The sequence below is a fragment of the Somniosus microcephalus genome, chromosome 31, assembly GCF_052327205.1.
Source record: "Somniosus microcephalus isolate GS21.2 chromosome 31, FLI_Smic_1.0, whole genome shotgun sequence".
Lineage (NCBI taxonomy): Eukaryota > Metazoa > Chordata > Chondrichthyes > Squaliformes > Somniosidae > Somniosus > Somniosus microcephalus.
Window position 1 is genome coordinate 19,413,715 of NC_141017.1, and position 23,070 is coordinate 19,436,784.

The window sequence follows — 23,070 nt, forward strand, 5'->3', positions numbered from 1 at the left end:
GTAAGATACCGAGGGGGCTCGACAAGGCAGACGTAGAGAGGATGTTTCCCCTCGTGGGGAAATCTAGAACTCGGGGGCACAGTTTTAGAATAAAGGGTCGCCCTTTTAGAACTGAGATGAGGAGGAATTTCTTCTCTCAGAGGGTCGTAAATCTGTGGGATTCTCTGCCCCAGAGAGCCGTGGAGGCTGGGTCATTAAATACATTTAAGGTGGAGATAGACAAATTTTTACAAGATAAGGGAGTGAAGGGTTATGGGGAGTGGGCGGGGAAGTGGCTTTGAGCCCAAGATCAGCCATGATCTTATTGAATGGCGGAGCAGGCTCGAGGGGCCAAGTGGCCTATTCCTGCTCCTGTTTCTTATGTTAGAGTTCAAGGCCCCACTCCAGAGACTTGAGCACAAAGATCTAAGCTGACACACCCAGTGCAGTACTGAGGGAGTGCTGCACTGTCAGAGGTGCCGTCTTTCAGATGAGACATTAAACAAAGGCCCCGTCTGCTCTCTCAGATGAACGTAAAAGATCCCGTGACACTTCTTTGAAGAAGAGCAGGAGAGTTTTCCCCGGTGTCCCGGCCAATATTTATCCCTCAACCAACATCACTAAAACAGATTATCTGGTCATCATCACATTGCTGTTTGTGGGAGCTTGCTGTGCGCAATTGACTGCCCCGTTTCCTACATTACAACAGTGATTATACTTCAATAGTACTTTATTGGCTGTGAAGCGCTTTGGGACGTCCTGAGGTCGTGAAAGGCGCTATAGAAATGCAAGGGTCCGAAAATTCAGGAGCGCTCATTTTGGGACACGCGCAGTGTGCGCAGGATAGGCACCCTACACCAGAATGGAGAGATTAAAGACTCCCCCGATTTAGGGCTTGGGACCTCATTGTAATAGAGCCTGTGTGAGGCAAAGACTTGGAGAAACTTCAGCCCTCAAGGAAGATTGCCCGGCGAGAATTTAAATTCAGGCTAAAAGGCTGGTCCTTCAATGAAACCAAACAGTCTCGGAGGCTGACCCGATCTCTCCTCCCCTTCTGGGTGTGTCTATGACTACAACTGTTGAGGCTCTGCCAGATGATCTCAGTTGTAGGAACAGAGAGAGAGAGCAGAGCTGGGGCGAGAGTGCAACTGGTGCTGACGGGTACTGTTAAACCATGGACACCAGACACAGCCACCTTGTAGTCGGTATGTAACCTGTGATCGGCGTTGGGAAGTTTGCTCTGTGTACAGGACTGTTTGATCATTAGTACACTGTCTAATATTGTTGTGTTTCCTCTGTTTAAGAATGTAATATAGTTTCCACTCTGATCTCTCTCTGTCTCTGCATTCCTCTCTAATATAGAGAAAGATATGTGTGCAGTTTGCTTCCCTCTCGTCTAGACAAAAATATGATGTTTCAGTCTTTCCACTCTCACATTTTCTCTCGATATGCTTTCTCTGACTTTTTGCTCCCTCTCTCTCACACTATTCTGCTTTTTCTCATCGTATGTGTTTACCTTTCTACATTACAACAGTGACTACAATTCAAAAGTACTTCATTGGCTGTAAAGCGCTTTGGGACGTCCTGAGGTCGTGAAAGGCGCTATATAAATGCAAGTCTTTCTTTCCTAGTTTCTTTCTTCCCGTCTTTATTTCCTTCTTTCTTTCAGCTCATTCTATGTCTCTTTCATATTCTCCTTATCTTGGTCTCTGTCCCTCTCTCTTTATTCCATGTCTCTTTCACGGGCTATCTCCCCTCTCTCTCTCTCTCTCTCTTCATTCTTTGTCCCTTTCACACGCTCTCTGCTCTCTCCCGCTCTCTCTCGATCTATGTAAATGTTTCTTTACCTCTGTTGCTTCCTTCCCTCCTCCTCCTCTCCCCCCCACCCCCCCATTCCGAAATCACTCCTTCTCTGCAAATCCCATTTCCCACACACTCTCTCTCTCTCTCTCTGCCTCCCAAAGGGTCTCCACCAAACTTGTGTGGGAATTTTTTCAGTCGGTTGTCAACCCAGCCCTGCAGAAGTTTTAAAAGAAAAAGTTCGCCTGCTCTGCCTGAGCGCGGTGGTGGATGTTGGCGGCCAAACAATGGGAATGATGAGCTGAGCAGTGTCTGTGAAGCCGGCAGTCTGCGGGCAGTGAGTGTGGGAAGGGCACTTGGTGAAGGAAGACTTTCTCCCACGGATTTCAGCGGAACGTGGCCGTGTGAAATGTCAATTTGAACTGAATAGAAACAGCAAGCCATAGACAGACTTTGAGTTTTCAACGGGGGGAGAGCTGTAGTAATTGGCATGATTTATGGCGATTGTGACTATTGCTCAGGGAGTGCATTGGTGCAACGAGTTAATTGGGATTGTTCCTATTTTGTTGTTGTTCCTATACTGTGTCTGGAGCAACTTCACTACTGTGCAGAGCTGAGTGAATCCGACATAGCTTGTCGGATTCTCGTGTGTCCCTGTAAAGTCTCACTGTGCAGTCAGAATCCTTGGTGCTGTAGTTGTTTCTTGATTGCTCCATTCTGTGGCTAGGCGATGCTTGCATTCAGTTGTAAGAAGTCACACAACACCAGGTTATAGTCCAACAGCTCTGAAAGCTTGTGATTTCAAATAAAGCTGTTGGACGATAACCTGGTGTTGTGTGACTTCTTACATTTGTCCACCCCAGTCCAACACCGGCATCGCCACACCATGCATTCAGTGGGGTCGAGGCCCCCTGAGTTATTTTGCTTGGGGTCCCCGAGGACCACAGCGGGTGAGGGAGGGGACGCTGTTAACCCCGGCCTGTTTGGGGCAGATTTGACCCTGGCTCGCCTCAGCCCAGTCCGAGGGAGAGGGGGTGTTCCCGGTAACCCCAACAGGACCAATGCCAGAACCAGTCGGATTCAGCACTTCGCCCAGAATCTCACCACATTCCTCCTCCTCTTCTCAAGATATTAGAAGTTAGGAACTCCCGTCCGCAAATGGCAACTGATCCTGGGTCAATTGTTCATTTTAAATCTGAGATGGATAGATTTCTGTTAACCAAAGGAATTAAGAGATGTGGGGCAAAGGCGGGTATATGGGACTTTCATCCTCTCAGTTTGTACTGGATTTGAACCTTGACCTCACAGAGAGAGACCAGTGTCTAAATCTGCAGAGAGTATTGCTACACGACAGGACTTGCGCAACTCTCTGTACAATAACAAACACGGTTGTGTCATACTCAGGCTATGGCTGTAAAGAGGGTGAGGCTTTGCTCAGTGATGCAGTGGGAGGCCATGATACAATGTCACTGATTGTGTCACTCCATAGACTTGGGCTCATCCAACACTCTGCTGCCCCGTGTCCTAACCCGCACCAAAACCCGTTCCCCCATCACCCCTGTGCTCGCTGACCTACATTAGCTCCTGGTTCACCAACGCCTCAAATTAAAAATTCACATCCTTGTGTTCAAATCTCTCCACAGCCTCGCCCCTCCCTATCTCTGTAACCTCCTCCAGCCCTACAACCCTCTGCGATCTCTGCGCTCCTCCAATTCTGGCCTCTTGCGCATCCTCGATTTCCTTCGCCCCCACCTTTGGCGGCCGTGCCTTCAGCTGCCTGGAATTCCCTGATTAAACCTCTCCGCCTCTCTCTCCTCCTTTAAGACGCTCCTTAAAACTTACCTCTTTGGCCAAGCCTTTGGTCACCTGTCCGCGGTGTTAGTTCCTTTGTGCTGATAACGCTCCTGTGAAGCGCCCTGGGATGCTTTACTACGTCACCGGCACTATATAAATGGAAGTTGCAGTTGTTGTTCCATCAGTCACTGCTGTAGCCAAACCTCGGTGGTGGTCTGCCATGCGATGTAGGCCGAAAGCAGGAACCAGCGGTAGTGAGAGGGGAGGAGGAGAGGATGAATTCAATGCTGAAATGTAGAGTATTGGAGCTCCCTCCAATGGCACATGGTTAAATCACCATCCCAGTACATTACTGTGAGCCATACCACCCAGAAGGTCCCTGGTTCGAGTCCCAGTCTGGGCAGACTTAGGTGCTGCAATTCTCTGTCCTCAGGAAGTCTATCCAATCCTGATTGCTACCCATTGAGAGCATCATCACTCACCCTTGTAAAGAAGGAGTGTTTCAATTGAGCTGTGGGGCCGTTTGGAACAGGGGCTGTCAGTAATTCCCCTTTACAATGCTGGGCTCCCTTAACTCAGCCACTAGTCGATCAACCTCAGCGCTGCCATGTCAAGAAATGGATGCTTGCAGAGTTTCAGTGCTCCTGCACTTCCTCCCTGTGGGGACAGCCCCCCCCTCCGCCCCGCAACAATACAGGTAAGATGCACAGATTCCGCCCCCACCACACCCCGGTCTTTCCCGATGACCCTGGCTGCGGACTATCTGCCGCAGGCTTTCCACCCCGGCAGCTGACCAGCCTCTTGATGCTGCCGGACGGGAAACGGAAGTTTAAAAAATGATAATGATGTCCCGCCATTAAATTCGGCTGGACCTCTGGGATTTCCGGGAACCCCCCCCCCCCGCCTCCACTATCACGCTTGCTCCCTACCTGTAAATATCAGGACCAAGGCTTCTGTAGCGAGAAACATTTGTGAGGTCATGGTAAAGTAGGTGGAGTTGAGGGATATGATGACAAGGTGGAGGTGGGATTGAGGATGTAGGTCGGTGGGGTTGAGGAATATAATGAGGAGGGAAGTAGGTGAGCTTGGCTTGTTTGGGCACACCACATTTATAACACTACCCTTATTTGTCCAGCTAGGACAACCCTGCCCATTAGAGCATTAGTTTGCAGAGCTGATTGGGAAGAACCCAACCCAATCCCCAGCCACAGGTTGACCTGTCCGGGTCCCTCAGTGAGTCTGCTTGGCTCGGGTGTCAACTTACCCAGCAGGCCAACGTGATTCCAACGTCCCATTGCCAAACGTTCCACCATGGCACCAACTCCACCCAAGGAGACCTCACTCACCTCTCTCTCCCGCCCCATTCAGTAGGGGCGTTATCAGTTCAGTCATTAAGCAACCAGAAAGCTCCATGTTTCTGATCTTGTGGACAACAAGCACCAGGTGGTCTCCACGGAGGGCATGGTGGGCCCTACAACTCACCATTAAATGTGCGGGTGTGTTGCCACCACGACGAGGCCGCACAAGCTTACCCCATCGAATGGCGGCTCCATCAGCTGGAGGTCCTGAGGCCCAGGGACAATGGCTCCCCCTCTCTCTAACCCAACCGAGGTCAGTGCTGAACCTTTGGTAAAGCTGTGTTATCAACATTTGAACCGAGCTTGGAAAGAGAGGTGTTAAGTTAATAAAAAATCTACCACCAATTTGTCGGACATGACCAAACCCATTACACAGTGCAAGCTTCCTGACTTCTGAGAATTGAAAGATGCAATCACACGTGCACAAAAACATATGACCTCAGACCTGGGACCTGCAAAGCAGGTCGTGAATGTTTAATCGTTGGAGGGAGGCAGGCATGACACACAGAGACCTGGACAGTGCGACACTATGATCCTGTACTCTGTGCTGCCAATAGACCTGCCTCCCCATCACCAGGGGCGGACTGGCTCCCTCCAAAAAGCGCGCGGGATTCCTCAGGAAAAAAATGGGAGCGCCGATGACGCGGCGCCGCTGAACCGTTCACGGGGGGCACTTGGGAACTCTCCCCATCCTCCCCTCCTCATCGCATCTCTCAGGAATACCCCAAAGGGCAGTCGTTGCCTGGGTAAATGCAGCGGCCATTTTGTGATCAACGACAAGCTATCCCATTTCTGGTGCTGGTCAAGGGTGTGGGATGTTGCCCGGGGCAACCGGGACAGCTCCCTGTTGTTTCCTTAAATGGTGCCACGGGATCATTACCCTTCACCTGAATCATCAGACTTTGGCATACAGACATCATTACGAAATTCAACGGTCCAAATGGACTGGAATCCTGGTGGATCCAGAATATGGAATACGGCACCCCCTCCTCCACCAAGCGTAAATGTGTCACACCCATCTCCCGCCCCAGAAAACTCGGGCCCTCTTACTCCCATCTTCTTCATTTTAAGCTCCTTACAATCAGAAACCACAGAAGGAGGCCATTCAGCCCATCTTTGAACGAGCTCTCCTGTCAGCCCCACTCTCCCTGCTCTTTTCCCATGGCCCTGCAAATGTCACGTATTCATCCAACTGCTTTTCATAAAGTTAATATTGAATCTGCTTCCACCACCTTTTTAGGCAGCGCATTCCAGATCACAACAACTCCCTGCGTATAACAAAAATTCTCCTCATCTCCCCACCCCCCTGCCAATTATCTTTCATCTCTGTCCTCTGGTTACCAAACCTCCTGCCACTGGAAACAGTGTCTCCTTATTTACTCTACCAAAAAACCTTTGTAATTTTGAACGCCTCTATTAAATCTCCCCTTAACCTTCTCCGCTCTCTGGGGAATAATCCCAGCTCCTCCAGTCTCTCCACATAACTGGTACCATTCTAGTAAATCTCCTCCGAACCCTCTCCAAGGCCTTGACGTCCTCCCTAAAGTGCGGCGCCCAGCATTTGTGCAAGTCTGCACTCGCTGCATGTGACGGCAACTTGTTTCCTAGGTCGATGACCCTCTGCACAAAGAAAAAAACCTCCCAACGCCTGACCTAGTTCTGTGCTTACGCAACTTATACAGATGACTGCCCTCGCGGCATTTTAACTCATGCATGGGATGTGGGCGTCACTGGCAAGGCCGGCGGTCGTTGCCCATCCCTTGGTTGCCCTGAACAACTGAGTGGCTTGCTCGATCACTTCAGAGGGTGGCTAATAGTCAACCACGTTGGTGTCACACGTAGGCCAGACCGGGTAAGGACGGCAGATTTCCTTCCCTGTTGGGTTACAGGCAGGGGGCGGGGGGAAATCGGTCGGCCTTCCTGCTCTTGATCTCACTCCAGTGACCCCCCGTTGGAAAGTTGAGAATGTGTAGGTATCAACAACAGCTTGTACAGGAAACTCTTTTTTTATCCGGCACCGACGGGACCGGCGTGGTGCCGGTTTATCAAAAAGTCCGGATTACAGAGAGGTATAGTAAAAGGTACGAGAGCCCCGTACACGGCCACAGATCCAGGCATCCCTGTTGCATAGCAACAGGTGCAGGAACCCCGGTTACACGGCCACAGATCCAGGCGTCCCTGTTGCATGGCAACAGGTGCAGGAACCTCGGTTACACGGCCACAGATCCAGGCGTCCCTGTTGCATAGCAACAGGTGCAGGAACCCCGGCCACACATCCAGGCATCCCTGTTGCATGGCAACAGGTGCAGGAACCCCGGTTACACGGCCACAGATCCAGGAACTGCCACTAAACAGCACGGTGGCATAGTGGTTAGCACTGTTGCCTCACAGCGCCAGGGACCCGGGTTCGAATCCGGCCTCGGGCGACTGTCTGTGTGGAGTTTGCACATTCTCCCCGTGTTTGCGTGGGTTTTCTCCGGGTGCTCCGGTTTCCTCCCACAGTCCAAAGATGTGCGGGTTAGGTTGATTGGCTATGATAAATTGACCCTTAGTGTTAGGGGGATTAAATACATGGGGATAGGGTGGGATATGTGTCGGTGCAGGGGTTACGGGGATCGGGTGGGATATGTGTCGGTGCAGGCTCGATGGGCCGAAATGGCCTCGATCTGCACTGTGGGGTTTCTGTGATTCTGTGAAAAACTTACCTGAACCTACTCCTGCATTTTGCCGGTTAACAGCGATTTCCGGTAAATCGAGAGTTTCCTGTACTTATATATAGCGCCTTTAATGTAGTGAAGCGTCCCAAGGGGCTTCACAGGAGCGTTAACAAACAAACTTTGACACTGAGCCGCACGACGAGATATTAGGGCAGGTGACCAAAAGCTTGGTCAAAAGTGGGAGGCTTGAAGGAACGTTTTAAAGGAGGAGAGCCAAGCGGAGGTGTTTAGGGAGGGAATTCCAGAGGTTAGGACCTAGGCAGCTGAAGGCACGGCTGGCAATGGTGGAGCGATGGAAATCGGGGAATTCCCTCCCTAAACCTCTCCGCCTCTCTACCTCTCTCTCCTCCTTTAAGACGCTCCTTAAAACCCACATCTTTTAGTCTTGCATATAATTCCATACGTTTCTACAATGCTCACAGCTCGGGCTCACTGCTTAAGACACCGGTGACATGGCTTTAAGTTGCTGAAGATACCAGCAAAATCCAACACGAGGGTTGACTTCACCCTCCGAGCTTCGAACTGATGGAGTAGGCTGCCACCTGGTGGACTGAGTATGGATGTACAACCAGGCCAATAGAAATAGCCAACAGATGTTGTAAAGGCCTCCCCAAAGCTGGGTTAAGGCCTGATTTATTTTTTAAATTCCTACTTTATTTTCTCAGATTACTTCACTTCCTCAAAAAACCGAGTCATTTTACTCCCTACAATTTTTTCTTCTCTGAAGGCATTAACTCTTGCTGGGTACGGCTCACAGTGACTAGACGCTGGCCAACAGTTCACCGAGTGGCCATTCGTCAGGTAGCCGAGGCAAGCTATTCAACCATGGGGGACCTAATCAAGCCCAATCCTACCCGCATCTGACAGGTGCATTGCACGGCCATCAACTGGCCCTTGTGGATTTGGGAGCAGGGCGTGATGCTGTGGGTCTGTCTCCTTACCCCTCACGATTCCAAGAGGTCCTCCATTGCCAGGACTGGAGAATTTTTAGCTATGAGGAAAGATTGGATAGGCTGAGGTTGTTTTCTTTGGAACAGAGGAGGCTGAGGGGAGACTTAATTGAGGTGTATAAAATTATGAGTGGCCTAGATAGAGTGGATAGGAAGGACCTATTTCCCTCAGCAGAGGGGTCAATAACCAGGGGGCGTAGATTTAAAGTAATTGGTGGAGGTTTAGAGGGGAGTTGAGGAGAACTTTCTTCACCCAGAGGGTGGTGAGGGTCTGGAACTCACTGCCTGAAAGGGTGGTAGAGGCAGAAACCCTCATCACATTTAAAAAGTACTTGGATATGCACTTGAAGTGCGGTAACCTACAGGGCTACGGACCAAGAGCGGGAAAGTGGGATTAGGCTGGAGAGCTCTTTGTCGGCCGGCATGGACACGATGGGCCGAATGGCCTCCTTCTGTGCTGTAAATTTCTCTGATTCTATGAGTCGAAGTGAGGCGGCCCCAGGCAGCAGCAGTATGAGTTAACCTGTGCCAGGGGAATTGGTTGGAGTGTCGGGCTGGGGAAAGGGACAGCCCTCCCTTTCCGTCCTTTGCTAACCTGCAGCATTTGGTTGCGGCGAGATGTTGTCCAGTCGCAGCATTCTGTCGACGGTTGTGAACGCACAAAAAGACCAGCTGCTCCAGCAAGCCTGCCCCACACTCCTGATGGCCGGAACGTCATGACTAAACACTAACCCCCGTCCCCCCGCCCCCGTCAACCTTACCAGGAGTATTTCCAGGCATTTGAGGTGAAGGAAACCCACCTAAGCCCCTTAAAGCTACACTTCCAAACACCCAACTGACTCGTCTGCGGCCCTCCATTTTCAATGCTCTGCTTAACCAGTGTCTCACTTCCACCTTTGATGCCCTTCCCACCACCAAATCTTCACGACCTCCCATCCCAGTCATTCCCACTGTTATGACCCCCATCTACACTTCAGGTCCAAGGGACGCTGACTAGATCATATCAGGCTTCTCTGGCTTAGCCGTCCATCACCAGAGCTGGCTGGACTACATCAGGTTCATAGAGTCATAGAGTCATAGAGTTTTACAGCACAGAAAGAGGCCCTTCGGCCCATCGTGTCTGCGCCGCCCATCCATCCCTGTCCAGTCTAATCCCATTTTCCAGCATTTGGTCCATAGCCTTGTATGCAATGGCATTTCAAGTGCTCATCCAAATGCTTCTTGAATGTTGTGAGGGTTCCTGCCTCTACCACCCTTTCAGGCATTGAGTTCCACATTCCAACCACCCTCTGGGTGAAAAAGTTCCTCCTCAAATCCCCTCTAAATCTCCTGCCCCTTACCCTGAATCTATGCCCCCTTGTTATTGACCCCCCTACTAAGGGGAAAAGTTCCTCTTTGTCTACCCTATCTATGCCCCTCATCATTTTGTACACCTCAATCAGGTCCCCCCTCAGCCTTCTTTGCTCCAAGGAAAACAACCCCAGCCTGTCCAGCCTCTCTTCATAGCTGAGGCGCTCCATCCCAGGTAACATCCTGGTGAATCTTCTCTGCACCCTCTCCAAAGCAATCACATCCTTCCTATAGTGAGGCGACCAGAACTGCACACAGTACTCCAGCTGTGGCCTCACCAGCGTTTTGTACAGCTCCATCATAACCTCCCTGCTCTTATATTCTATGCCTCGGCTAATGAAGGCAAGTATCCCATATGCCTTTTTAAGGTTCTACCAAGCCTCACTGCCCAGTACTCTCAGATCATCTTAGACAGCAAAGGTAACTCCTGGCTTATTATCTTCACTACCAACCATCTCCTTGAACCCCCTCCCCCGGCCCCCCGCTCCCTCCACCCTCACCTCCAACAAAAGTGTAAGAAGCTCAAGGAGCCTTCTAGCCTTTGGGCCTCAAACTATCGAGCCTTTGGGCCTCTATTTGGCACAGTACCCCCACAGCCATCGATCTGTTCAAGCAATCTCTCACCTCCCACCTTTCACAAGGTCGTGGGTTCAAGCCTCACTCCATAGAGCTGAGCACATAATCTAAGCTGACACTGCAGTGCAGTACTGAGGGAGTCCAGCACTGTCGGAGGTGCTGTCTTTCAGATGAGGCGTTAAAACGAGATCCTATTGGAAGAAGAGCCGGGGAGTTCTCCCAGTGTCTTTGTCAATATTTATTTGTCAAAGAATATTACAGATTATCTGGTTGTTTATCTCATTGCTGTTTGTGGGACCTTGCTGTGTACAAATATGACTGCTGGGTGTCCTACATTACAACAGCGACTACGCTTCAACAATGAACTTCTTTGGCTGTGAAGCACTTTGAGATGTCCTGAGGTCATGAAAAGTGCCATAGAAATTAAAGTTTGTTCTTTATTTAATTTCTTTGTCACTGCATTTGAGATCACCTGTTCAGCAGCCTTGAATGCTTCTCCCCTTCCCCTTTGAGTTGCCCACCACGCCAAACCTACTCCCTTGACCCCATTCCCACTAAGCTGTTGATCATCCAACTTCCCTTCCTAGCCGCCACGGTAGCTAATATTCTAAATGATCCCCACTCCCCTGTAGTGCGTGTGTGTTTTTTAAATTAGTTCTCAGGTATGGGCATCGCTGGCAATGCCAGCATTTATCACCCATCCCTAGTTGCCCTTGAGAAGGTGGTGGTGAGCCGCCTTCTTGAACTGCTGCAGTCCGTGTGGTGAAGGTGTTCCCACACTGCTGTTAGGGAGGGAGTGCCAGGATTTTGACCCAGCGCCGATAAAGGAAGGTGATATATGTCCAAATCGGGATGGGGTGTGACTTGGAGGGGAACTTGGAGGTGCCTGCTGCCCTCGTTAATAGGGTCTTCCCCATGTGCCGTGCATCAGATGACCACCTCTTCAGTATCCCTGATTTTAATTGCCCCACCATTGGCGGCTGTGCCTTCAGCTGCCGAGGCCCTAAGCTCTGGAATTCCCTCCCTAAATGTTTTTGCATCTCTTCCTCGCTTTCCTCCTTTAAGATGCTCCTTAAAACCTACCTCCTTGACCAAGCTTTTGGTCATAAGAACATAAGAAATATGAGCAGTAGTGTATTGATTTCTTTGTGGGTTCAATGATGAGACATTTATGAAAGAGAATGAGTTTTAATCTAAAGTCTGTTCAACTCTTTATACAGCATTCAGGAGACACCATTATGCTAGTGATGCATCTAGAACGAAACTGAAACTAAACTCCACTGCCTTGCTTGTCTCGGTCACATGACCTCTGCTGGTCAGGCACAAGCAATCAATACCTGCAATCATGCTGCTAAGGCATCATAATCGAACAGGCAAATACCATCTCTATTTGCTGATATCATTACATCTCCTTTCCTTAAAACAAAAGTATTTTACTTTTAACTAACAACATGTTTTCTTTGTATTAATCTGCATTTTAACTGTAACACTTAATGAACTTACATTATCATTATCATGATCAAGGTTTTTTAACCTTGCTTTGTGTGTTCACATGAAATATGTCATTACACTAGAACTTGAAGAAAGAATAAGATAACATTACTTCCTTCTATAACAATAGTCCTTAAATTTGCTCAATGAGTCTCTCAGGAGGCTTCACGTGTCTTGAGGATTTTCTGATTGATTGTCCTTGAATCTGAGTTGTTGCCTCAGATGATTGGTTCTCAGCTGTGTGATCAGGTTGTTCAACAGTATCACTCTCTTGACCTGCTGTGTCTGGTCCCATGAGAAGATCTTGACGATTTCTTCTCAGAACAGCACCCTCATCTGTCTGAATGGTGTATGATCTTGGTTGAACTTCACTCAGGACAGTTCCCTTCTGAGTCCATGTGTTTGTTTTGTCTTTGAACCTTACTTGGTCACCAGTGTGGAGTTCAGGTAGGTTTTGTGTTCCTCTGTCATAGTAGTACTTTTGCTTTTCTTTCTGTTGTTCTTTGAACTTCCTCACTTTCTCCCCCTCTTTTGTTTTCAGGAGGTTCTCCGGGATGGGTAGGTTTGACCTTAGCCAACGTCCCATCAGGAGTTGGGCTGGTGACATACCACACTCGAGCGGCGTTGTGCGGTATACAAGCATGCTCTGGTAGAAGTCAGTTCCACTGTCTTTTGCCTTGTACATCAGTCTTTTCACTGTCTGGACCGATTTTTCCACTAGTCCATTGGACTGTGGAAAGTGAGGACTTGACGTTGTGTGGACAAAGTCCCACTCTTTGGCAAAGTGTCGGAAACTTGCATTGTAAAACTGAGGTCCGTTGTCTGTGAAGACCTCGCTTGCCACGCCATGTCTGGAGAATATGGCTTTCATACATGTTACCACAGCATCTGCAGTGGTGGTGTGCAGTCTACAAACCTCTGGATACAGGGAGTAATAGTCTGTGACTACAAGATAGTCCTTCCCTTGACATACGAATAGGTCAGCGCCTACCTTCTGGTAAGGTCTGTCTGGTGCTGGGTGTGGCTTTAGTGGTTCTACCGGATTGCTTGCTCGATATTTCAGGCATATTGTGCAGTTTGACACCTCATTTGTCATATCTTGGTTGATTCGTGGCCAGTACATCACCTCTCGTGCTCTTTTCTTACACTTTTCGATTCCCAGATGTCCTCCATGGATCTTTTTTAGCATCTCTCTTCTCTCATTACAAGTAGTAGGCAATTCGGCCGCTCGAGCCTGTTCCGCCATTCAATGAGATCATGGCTGATCTGATCTTGGCCTCAACTCCACTTCCCTGCCCGCTCCCCATAACCCCCATCTGCCCTATTATCTCCTTACGTGCCTCAGTGTTTGATAACACTCCTGTGAAGTGCCTTAACATAAGAACATAAGAAACAGGAGCAGGAATAGGCCACTTGGCCCCTCGAGCCTGCTCCGCCATTCAATAGGATCATGGCTGATCTTGGGCTCAAAGCCACTTCCCCGCCCGCTCCCCATAACCCTTCACTCCCTTATCTTGCAAAAAATTGTCTATCTCCACCTTAAATGTATTTAATGACCCAGCCTCCACGGCTCTCTGGGGCAGAGAATTCCACAGATTTATGACCCTCTGAGAGAAGAAATTCCTCCTCATCTCAGTTCTAAAAGAGCGACCCTTTATTCTGAAACTATGCTCCCGAATTCTAGATTTCCCCACAAGGGGAAACATCCTCTCTGCATCTACCTTGTCGAGCCCCCTCAGTATCTTATATGTTTCAATAAGATCACCTCTCATTCTTCTAAATTCCAATGAGTATAGGCCCAACCTGCTCAACCTTTCCTCATAAGTCAACCCCCTCATCTCTGGAATTAACCTAGTGAGTCGTCTCTGAACTGCCTCCAATGCAAGTATATCCTTCCTTAAATAAGGAGACCAAAACTGTACGCAGTACTCAAGGTGTGGTCTCACCAATCCCCTGTACAGTTGTAGCAAGACTTCCCTGCTTTTATACTCCAACCCCCTTGCAATAAAGGCCAACATTCCATTTGCCTTTTTGATTACTTGCTGTACCTGCATGTTAACTTTTTGTGTTTCATGCACAAGGACCCCCAGGTCCCTCTGAACTGTAGCATTTTGTAACCTCTCTCTATTTAAATAATAATTTGCTTTTTTATTTTTCCTGCCAAAAGTGGATAACCTCACACTTTCCCACATTATACTGCATCTGCCAAATGTTTGCCCACTCACTTAGCCTGTCTATATCCCTTTGCAGATTCTTTGAGTCCTCTGCACAACTTGCTTTCCCACCCATCTTTGTATCATCCGCAAACGTGGCTACATTGCACTCGGTCCCTTCATCCAAGTCATTAATGTAGATTGTAAATAGTTGAGGTCCCAGCACTGATCCCTGTGGCACACCACTAGTTACCGTTTGCCAACCGGAAAATGACCCATTTATCCCGACTCTCTGCTTTCTGTTAGTTAACCAATTCTCTATCCATGCTAATATATTACCCCCAACTCTGTGAGCTCTTATCTTATGCAGTAACCTTTTATGTGGCACCTTATCGAATGCCTTCTGGAAACCCAAATACACCACATCCACTGGCTCACCCTTATCCGCCCTGCTCGTTACATCCTCAAAGAACTCCAGCAAATGTGTTAAACATGATTTCCCTTTCATAAAACCATGCTGACTCTGCTTGACTGCATTATGATTTTCCAAATGTCCTGCTACTGCTTCCTTAATGAAGGACTCCAGCATTTTCCCAACAACAGATGTTCGTCTAACTGGTCTATAGTTTCCTGCTTTCTGACTCCCTCCTTTCTTAAATAGGGGTCTTGCATTTGCGGTTTTCCAATCCGCTGGGACCTCTCCAGAGTCCAGGGAATTTTGGTGTATTGCAACCAATGCATCCACTATCTCTGCAGTCACTTCTTTTAAGACCCTGGGATGCAGGCCACCTGGTCCAGGGGACTTGTTATCTTTTAGTCCCATTATTTTACCAAGTACTATTTCCTTAGTGATAATGATTGTCTTTAGTTCCCCCCTCCCTGTGGACCCTTGATTATCCATTATTGGGACGTTGTTAGTGTCTTCTACTGTGAAGATAGATACAAAATATTTGTTCAGAGTCTCTGCCATTTCCCCGTTCCCCATTATTAATTCCCCAGTCTCATCCTCTAAGGGACCAACGTTTACTTTAACTGCTCTCTTCCTTTTTATATACCTGTAGAAGCTCTTACTTTCTGTTTTAAAATTTCTTGCCAGTTTACTCTCATAATTCATCTTCTCTCTCTTTATTATTTTTTTAGTCATCAATTGCTGGTTTTTTAAAAATTTCCCAGTGGTCTCCCAACAATCTTGGCAACATTGTAAGACTTTGTTTTCAAAGTTAAAGGCGCTATATAAAATGCAAGTTGTTGTTAACATAATTTCTTTTGTTCAAGTACAGGAAACTCTTTTTTATCTGGCACCGACAGGACTGGCGTGGTGCCACTTTATCAAAAAGTCTGGATTATAGAGAGGTATAGTAAAAGGCACGAGAGCCCCGTACACGGCCACAGATCCAGGTGTCCCTGTTGCATAGCAACAGGTGCAGGAACCCCGGTTACACGGCCACAGATCCAGGAACGGCCACTAATATGAAGTAAAACTTACCTGAACCTATTCCTGAATTTTGCCGGTTAACAGAGATTTCCGGTTATTTAGGTGTCGGTAAATCAAGAGTTTCCTGTAACTAAAAGGCAAAGCATTTTCTGGGGATGTTCTCCTTACACCTCCAGCTCTGTGGGATTGTAATTTAGCTGCCTAGAAATGGATTGCTCCCAGTGTCTGACTCCTGTTGCTCTGATTTTTTACAGCGATTTACTTCTGCGCCGTAGTGATTCTACGTATAGCCAGTGCTTGTGACCCTGGATTCTACCGAGCAAGAAACAGGTCCTGCATTGGTGAGTCAGAACCTAGAAGCTTCATTTGAGGGAGCTGTTTATTCCTCTCTTCCTCTCTTGATTTAGAGGACACAAAGAGTCTGCAAAGGGATATAGAGAGGTCATGAGTAGGCAAAAATTTGGCAGATGGAGTACAATGTGGTAAAATGTGAGGTTCTCCACTTTGGTAGGAAGAATAGAAAAGCAAAATGTTATTTAAATGGAGAGAGACTACAGAATGCTGTGATACAGAGGGATCTGGGTGTCCTCGTACATAAAACACAAAAGGTTAGCATGCAGGTACAGCAAGTAATTAGGAAGGCAAATGGAATGTTGGCCTTTATTGCAAGGGGGATGGAGTATAAAAGTAGGGAAGTCCTGCTGCAACTGTACAGGGCGCTGGTGAGACCACACCTGGAGTACTGCGTACAGTTTTGGTCTCCTTATTTAAGGAGGGATACACTTGCGTTGGAGGCAGTTCAGAGAAGGTTCACTAGGTTGATCCCTGAGTTCAAGGGGTTGTCTTATGAGGAAAGGTTGAGCAGGTTGGGCCTATACTCATTGGAGTTTAAAAGAATGAGAGGGGATCTTATTGAAACATATAAGATTCTGATGGGGATTGACAGGGTAGATACTGAGAGGATGTTTCCCCTCGTGGGGGAATCTAGAACTAGGGGGCACAGTCTCGGAATAAAGGGTCGCCCATTTAAGTCGGAGATGAGGAGGAATTTCTTCTCTCAGAGGGTCGTGAATCTTTGGAATTCTCTCCCCCAGAGAGCTGTGGAGGCGGAGTCACTGAATATATTCAAGGCTGAGATTGACAGATGTTTGAACTGCAGGGGAGTGAAGGGTTATGGGGAACAGGCAGATAAGTGGAGTTGAGGTCAAGATCAGATCAACCATGATCTTATTGAATGGCGGGGCAAGCTCGAGGGGCCGAATGGCCTACTCCTGCTCCTATTTCTTATGTTCTTATGACTGAGCAGCCTGGTGATGAGCCTTCCCTCTGTCTCATCCTAGGAATGATGAGGAGCTCACTAACAGTCCACAACGCCACTTGGATACCTGCGACCCTGTAGACAGTTGATTTCAGCTGTGGCTCAGTGGGCAGCACTCTCTCACCTCTGAGGCAGGAGGTTGTGGGTTCAAGTCCCACTCCAAGGACTTGAGCACATAATCCAGGCTGACACTCCAGTGCAGTACTGAGGGAGTGCTGCACTGTCGGAAGTGCCGTCTTTCAGATGAGACATTAAACCGAGGCCCTGTCTGCTCTCTCAGGTGGACGTAAAAGATCCCATGGCATTATTTCGAAGAAGAGCAGGGGAGTTCTCCCCGGTGTCCTGGCCAATATTTATCCCTCAACCAACATCACTAAACAAAAATGATTGGCCCAGAAATTCGGGTCGGGGGCTTCCCGCGGGTGTAAGCCCCCGACCTGCACTTACCTTGCGCGCTGGCCATTGTGCTGTGGGCCAGCTGCCGGCGCGCAGTGCTTACGTATCCCAGGGGCGCAGTTAATTCGATGTGTGGGGGCCAATCGGAGCAGGGAATGCTCCATTCATAAGTTTGACAGGAAGTGCTGTCAAAACTTAAATACTACGGGCCCCAAAACATCACTAAATCTTCAAATAATTTTTTTTTTAAATCACATTTTTTAAATTAACTATAAATTACATGAAATAACTATTTAAAACAATAGTTTAAATTTTTGAAAAAAATAATTTTATTTTCTAACGGGGCTAAAAATAAACTTACCTTTCTTTAAGTATTTAAAAATAATAAACCTGGGGAAAAAATGTTTTAATTTTAATTAATTCACCACTTACCTTGTAAAAAGCAGGCCTTACGCCTGCTTTTTAAATGTGTAACTTCTGCAGACTTACCCTCTCGGGAAAACCTGCAAAAAAAACATAAGTTCGATGTGCACGCGCTGCCTCTCCCGCACACGCGTTCGACCTCTGAACCCCTGCTTTCAGGGGAACGAAAGTGCCGGTTTCCCGCGCATGCGCAGTGCATGCAGGAAACCGACACTTCCATTGGGCCTACGGGTGAGTACCCCGTGCGTACTCACCCATGGAGACCCGAAGTTCTGGGCCTTTAAATTATCTGTTCTCACGTTCTCTCACTCGAACTCATTCCACCACGGGAACTCCTCACCTCCCCTCGGTCTTCCCATTCTCCTCCTACAATCTGCAGGCTCTTGAATACCGGGCTCCTCTAGGCGTGACAAGGAAAGACCGCCTGATGCCCAGGACCCCACACTCTGCAGGGCCAGAGTGCAAATGTCAGAAGTTCAGACATGTGGGCCTGCCCCATCCTGCTGGGTTCCACTGGAGCCTTAAGTTGTGAACAGTCCAAGAAAAAATATACTGATCTCATATGATAGATTATTTAAAGTAATACAAAGACAGGGTTCACTAGATTGATTCCTGAGAGGAGAGGGCTGTCCTATGAGGAGAGATTGAGTAGATTGGACCTATACTCGCTGGCGTTTAGAAGAATGAGAGGTGATCTCATTGAAATATATAAAATTCTTACAGGGCTTGACAGGGTAGATGCTGAGAGGTTGTTTCCCCTGGCTGGAGAGTCTAGAACTAGGGGGCACAGTCTCAGGATAAGGGGTCGGCCATTTAGGACTGAGATGAGGTGAAATGTCTTCACTCAGAGGGTGGTGAATCTTTGGAATTCTCTACCCCAGAGGGCTGTGGAGGCTCAGTCGTTGAGTATATTCAAGACAGAAATCGATTGATTTATGGACTGTGAGGGAATCAAGGGATATGGAGATGAGGTAGAAGGTCAGCCATGATCTTTTTGAATGGCGGAGCAGGCTCGAGGGGCCGTATAGCCTACTCCTGCTCCAAATTCTTATGTTTTTATTAAAGCCTGTAATCTTCTTTCTCTTCATTTCAGATACCAACGAGTGTGAGGGGGGTAAAGGTGTTGCAGATGCATTGTGCGGTTCACACACAGAATGTTACAACACCCTCGGGAGTCACTACTGTACCTGTAAGAAAGGATACGTCACCCCATCAGGAAACAATAACTTTACCACCAGGACAAACTGCCGAGGTGGGAACACTCTTATATTTGGTATTTAATGCTTACTCTGTGAGACCATAGGGGAGTTTGCCCATTTCAGCGAACCTGTCACAGGTCAAAGGGCGGAAGGTCACGGGCTGGGGGCTCTGCCGTTTCCAGCTGCCCTTTCCAGACAGGCACCGGGAGCGCTGAATGGGCTGCGTCCGATGACCTTTAGGGTGCAACGAGCCTGAGTCAATCGTCATTTAAGGAGTATCATCTTCACCAACCTAAAAGAAAAAGTATTTGACAAATTTTAATGGCTGAGGAAGGGTTGAGGAGTCTAATTTTACCACACTGTTGTTACCCAAATGTGGCATAAAGAGGCACTGGGCTGTGATTTCCTTCACAGCCATCAAATAAATCAATAAAACAGGCATTATTGGAAATTTTATTTCAAGTGAGGGTGGCCCCTTTAAGAAATCGAACTCCCTTGAGCCTGAGATTTGAAACACCGCGAGCTTGGAATCTAAGTGCGTGGGAACAATTCCGCGGGCATCTGTCGCCTTGCGGTACCCAGCTCAGTGAATGTTGGCAGGCTATTCACCCATGGATGGCGTCACATCCCAGCATATTCCCCTCTCCCCCAAAAGTGCACCTACAACACGATAGCAATCAGGGGCAGGATAACACCCCCCCCCCGCCCCACCCCCTCCTCACCCTGGCCAGATTTCCCCTCCCAAGCCCAGGGCCGCTGTGGTCACCTATCTGAGCACGGACCAGGGATCCAAGCTCGCCAGCTTCTTGATCTGTATGGGCGGGGGCCCCCCCACAGTTGGTCTGAGTACCAGCCCCCTTGCCCCTGATCGCCCTCCAATGCCTCCTGCTGAAAGATGACTGGGCAACCATCCTCGAAGTAGAGGCCTCTGGGGCACAGAAGGAGGCCGTTCGGCCCATTGGGGTAGAAGTTCACCTCGGGCGACAGCGCAAAGCAGGCGGGATCGCATGGACCGCCCGTTATCCGCCCCGCCCGATAATCAGTTCTCTTGAAGTCAATAGAACTCCAAGATGAAGTTCTACTCCATTGTGTCTGCGAGAGAGCGAGCCACATTGTCCCATTCCACCCCCCACTGACCTTTCCCAGCACCCTTTTGAAATGTCTTTGTCAAATATTTATCCACTCCCCTTTTTAAAGCTATCATGGATTCTGCTTCCCCTAACCAGACCTCTGTCTTAAAGAGATTTCCCCTAAAGCTCTCTCTTCATTTGTTCTGGCGATAATCACGCCTCCACGCCCGGCTAAGGACGGGGGCTGGGCTCGGCTCTGGTTTCCCCCGCCTGTCGAAAGGCTGCTCACTGTCGAGACTCAAACATGAGGAATGGTGACTTTGGTGAGGGGCTGGAGGTTTGTAATGCGCCACAGCCAGAGTCACCACCTTCAGGGAGGAAGGGAAAACAGAAGAGAAAAACCTGTATTCAAAAAGATTCTGGAAAAGTTATATTATTTTTCAATTATTATTATACCCTCTTTATGCTCAGAAAGAACCAGTGTTGTTGGCATCGGATTTCAATCTACAAAACTCCCACAGGTGTCCGAAACTGGGAATACGGTGATAGATTTTACACTAACCTGCTCAGCACTGTCTAAAAGCTTTGTAGAAACATGCCAACCTGTTTTAATTCTGCGTTTGGCACAATTGGCCCGTTCAACAGACTTGGCAAACTGGCTGGCATGTGGGGCACTAGGTGGCACGGGTTGCGGAATGGCTTACGTGGCATGGATGGCAAGGCAGGTAGAGCTGAATACCTACCTGCTCACAATTAACACACACAACCTGGCGCAGTTGGCTCAATTGGCATGGCATGGCTGTAATCTTAATACCGCAAGGAAATGCTTGCAAGAGCGTCAAAGCCTAGACAAGCGGCAGCGTTGGCAAGCAGTTAACAGCGGTGCATAGCTGGCAGAGAAAACGCCAGCCAACAGGTGCTGCGGCTGGTCTAGTTAGTCCGTACGGTATGGTATATGCAGATGGCATGGCTGGCATTCTCCACTGTTGGCAGCGATACTTTGGGCATGATGCTTGTTGACTACTCGGTTGATTCAACGATGCAAGATTCTTCGCAGGCGTTCGAGTTGGCTAAAGCGTTGGAAGTTGTGTTTGGAGATACCTGTGGTGGAAATGTTTTATGCATATGGGTTTGAGCAGAAAAGCCTATCTTACTGCACGTGTTTCATTGTACATGTTTCATTATCTCTCCCAGTTGGCCAGTTCTGCCCCCGTCCTATAATATTGGAATTTTAGCAGCACTGTAACAAGGGTCCCTTGTTCTCGAGTACAAGTTGTCCCGTAACAGAACAACATTGTACTCGAAACATAGAAACATAGAAGATAGGAGCAGGAGTAGGCCATTCAGCCCCTCGAGCCTGCTCCGCCATTCAATGCGATCATAGCTGATCATCCAAATTCAGTACCCTGTCCCTGCTTTCTCCCCATATCCCTTGATCCCTTTAGCCGTAAGAAATATATCCAACTCCTTCTTGAATATATTTAATGAATTGGCCTCTACTGCCTTCTGTGGTAGAGAATTCCACAGGTTCACCACTCTCTGGGTGAAGAAATTCCTCCTCATCTCTGCCCTAAATGGCTTACCCCTTATCCTTAGACTGTGATCCCTGGTTCTGGACTCCCCGACAATCGGGAACATCCTTCCTGCATCTAGTCTGTCTAGTCCTGTTAGAATTTTATAAGTTTCAATGAGATCCCCTCTCATTCTTCTAAACTCCAGCGAGTACAAGCCCAATCGACCCAATCTCTCCTCATACGTCATTCCTGCCATCCCAGGTATCAGCCTGGTGAATCTTCGCTGCACTCCTTCCATGGCAAGAACATCCTTCCTCAGATGAGGTATTCTAGAGTAAATGTTGGCCATCCAGAACAAAAGTCCCAATTCTAAAGTAAAAGTTGCCCATATCCAGAACAGGGTTCTCCACCTGGTCTCCGTGTGATCAAGAATGGGGTTTCTGTCGTTGTTGACATCACCTTCATTTTATGGTGCACGACCCAGCCTCAGGTATAAGATTACCCATATTCTCCAAACCTTGTCTCCAACGTTGCTGAAGTAATGTTGATCCTTAGATACCCTTGATTGCTCTGTGTTCATGAACATGCCATGTGTTGCCCCCCAACACCATCTTATAATGAGTTGTACCGTATCATTTGAGCAAAAAATTGAACCGAGCTGCGTGCAACTGTGAGAGATAAACTGTTGAGGCCTGTCCCTGGGGAGAGCTATTGGATTCTCAACGAAAAGCTTGATGTGGAGAAGTACAGGGGCCCCTGTACTTAGTAAGAATGCAGTACCTCCTCCCAGTGACTGATGATGAAGTGCCATTTAACTGTGATATCCTGATGATTGTAGTTGTTTTGAAATGTTGTCTGGTTTGCTGATTTGTGACCCATCCTTCTGGATTTTGACAGTGATGCTTTCCTGGGCCTCAGTGACCAATCAAAGACGTCATCCATTCTTTCATCATCCTCAACAATTAGCATATCTGGACAAATCATTTCTTGCTTGCTATTTATCACAATAGTTATGTGTGACAGATTCTAATGTACCACTCTGATAAGGTAGAACTCACTTCTCAACTGCCTGAAGGACAGTAACGACGGGACTAGTTAAGGGAAGAAGAAGACAATTGTTTAACAGTTTGTAGATGCTGTCACCATGTTCAATGCCCTTTGATTGAACTGGCTTCATTCTTAGCACGCAAACCTCTCCAGACTTTAGATAGCAGCATAAGAGATGAGTTACCCGAAATACAGAACGAATGTCGTCTTTCAGAAACCCCCGTGACAACAGTCTGCTATACCACAACTCCTAACATGACAGACATTGTCAATGGTCCTTTTACAAAGCACCTTCTCTGCAACACACTGCATAGAGCTCAACAACAGTGCTGATAAAAGATTACTCTTTGCTCTTCGTTGAGCCCTTGAACACTCTACAGGAGTGTAGCAACACCACGTGGGGTGTGCGGATACCATAATGACTGTAAATTGATGCCAGGATATGCCTGAACGTCTTGGTACTAACAGGCCTATTCTTAATTGTCCTTCTTGGCTCTTGT

General features: G+C 48.1%; 1 protein-coding gene across 5 annotated transcripts in view; it reads left to right on the plus strand.

The window, feature by feature from the left end:
- The first annotated feature begins 1,075 nt into the window (after positions 1 to 1,075).
- The window catches only part of LOC147097605 (adhesion G protein-coupled receptor E3-like), an 84,596-nt gene continuing 62,601 nt past the window's right edge, over positions 1,076 to 23,070 (plus strand). For all 5 annotated transcript variants that reach the window (XM_085971571.1, XM_085971573.1, XM_085971572.1 and 2 more), the window contains exons 1-3: positions 1,076 to 1,184; positions 15,858 to 15,944; positions 18,834 to 18,992. In XM_085971571.1, coding sequence (XP_085827697.1) covers positions 1,154 to 1,184; positions 15,858 to 15,944; positions 18,834 to 18,992 — 277 coding nt within the window. In that variant the 5' untranslated portion in view covers positions 1,076 to 1,153. The remainder of the gene's footprint in view (positions 1,185 to 15,857; positions 15,945 to 18,833; positions 18,993 to 23,070) is intronic.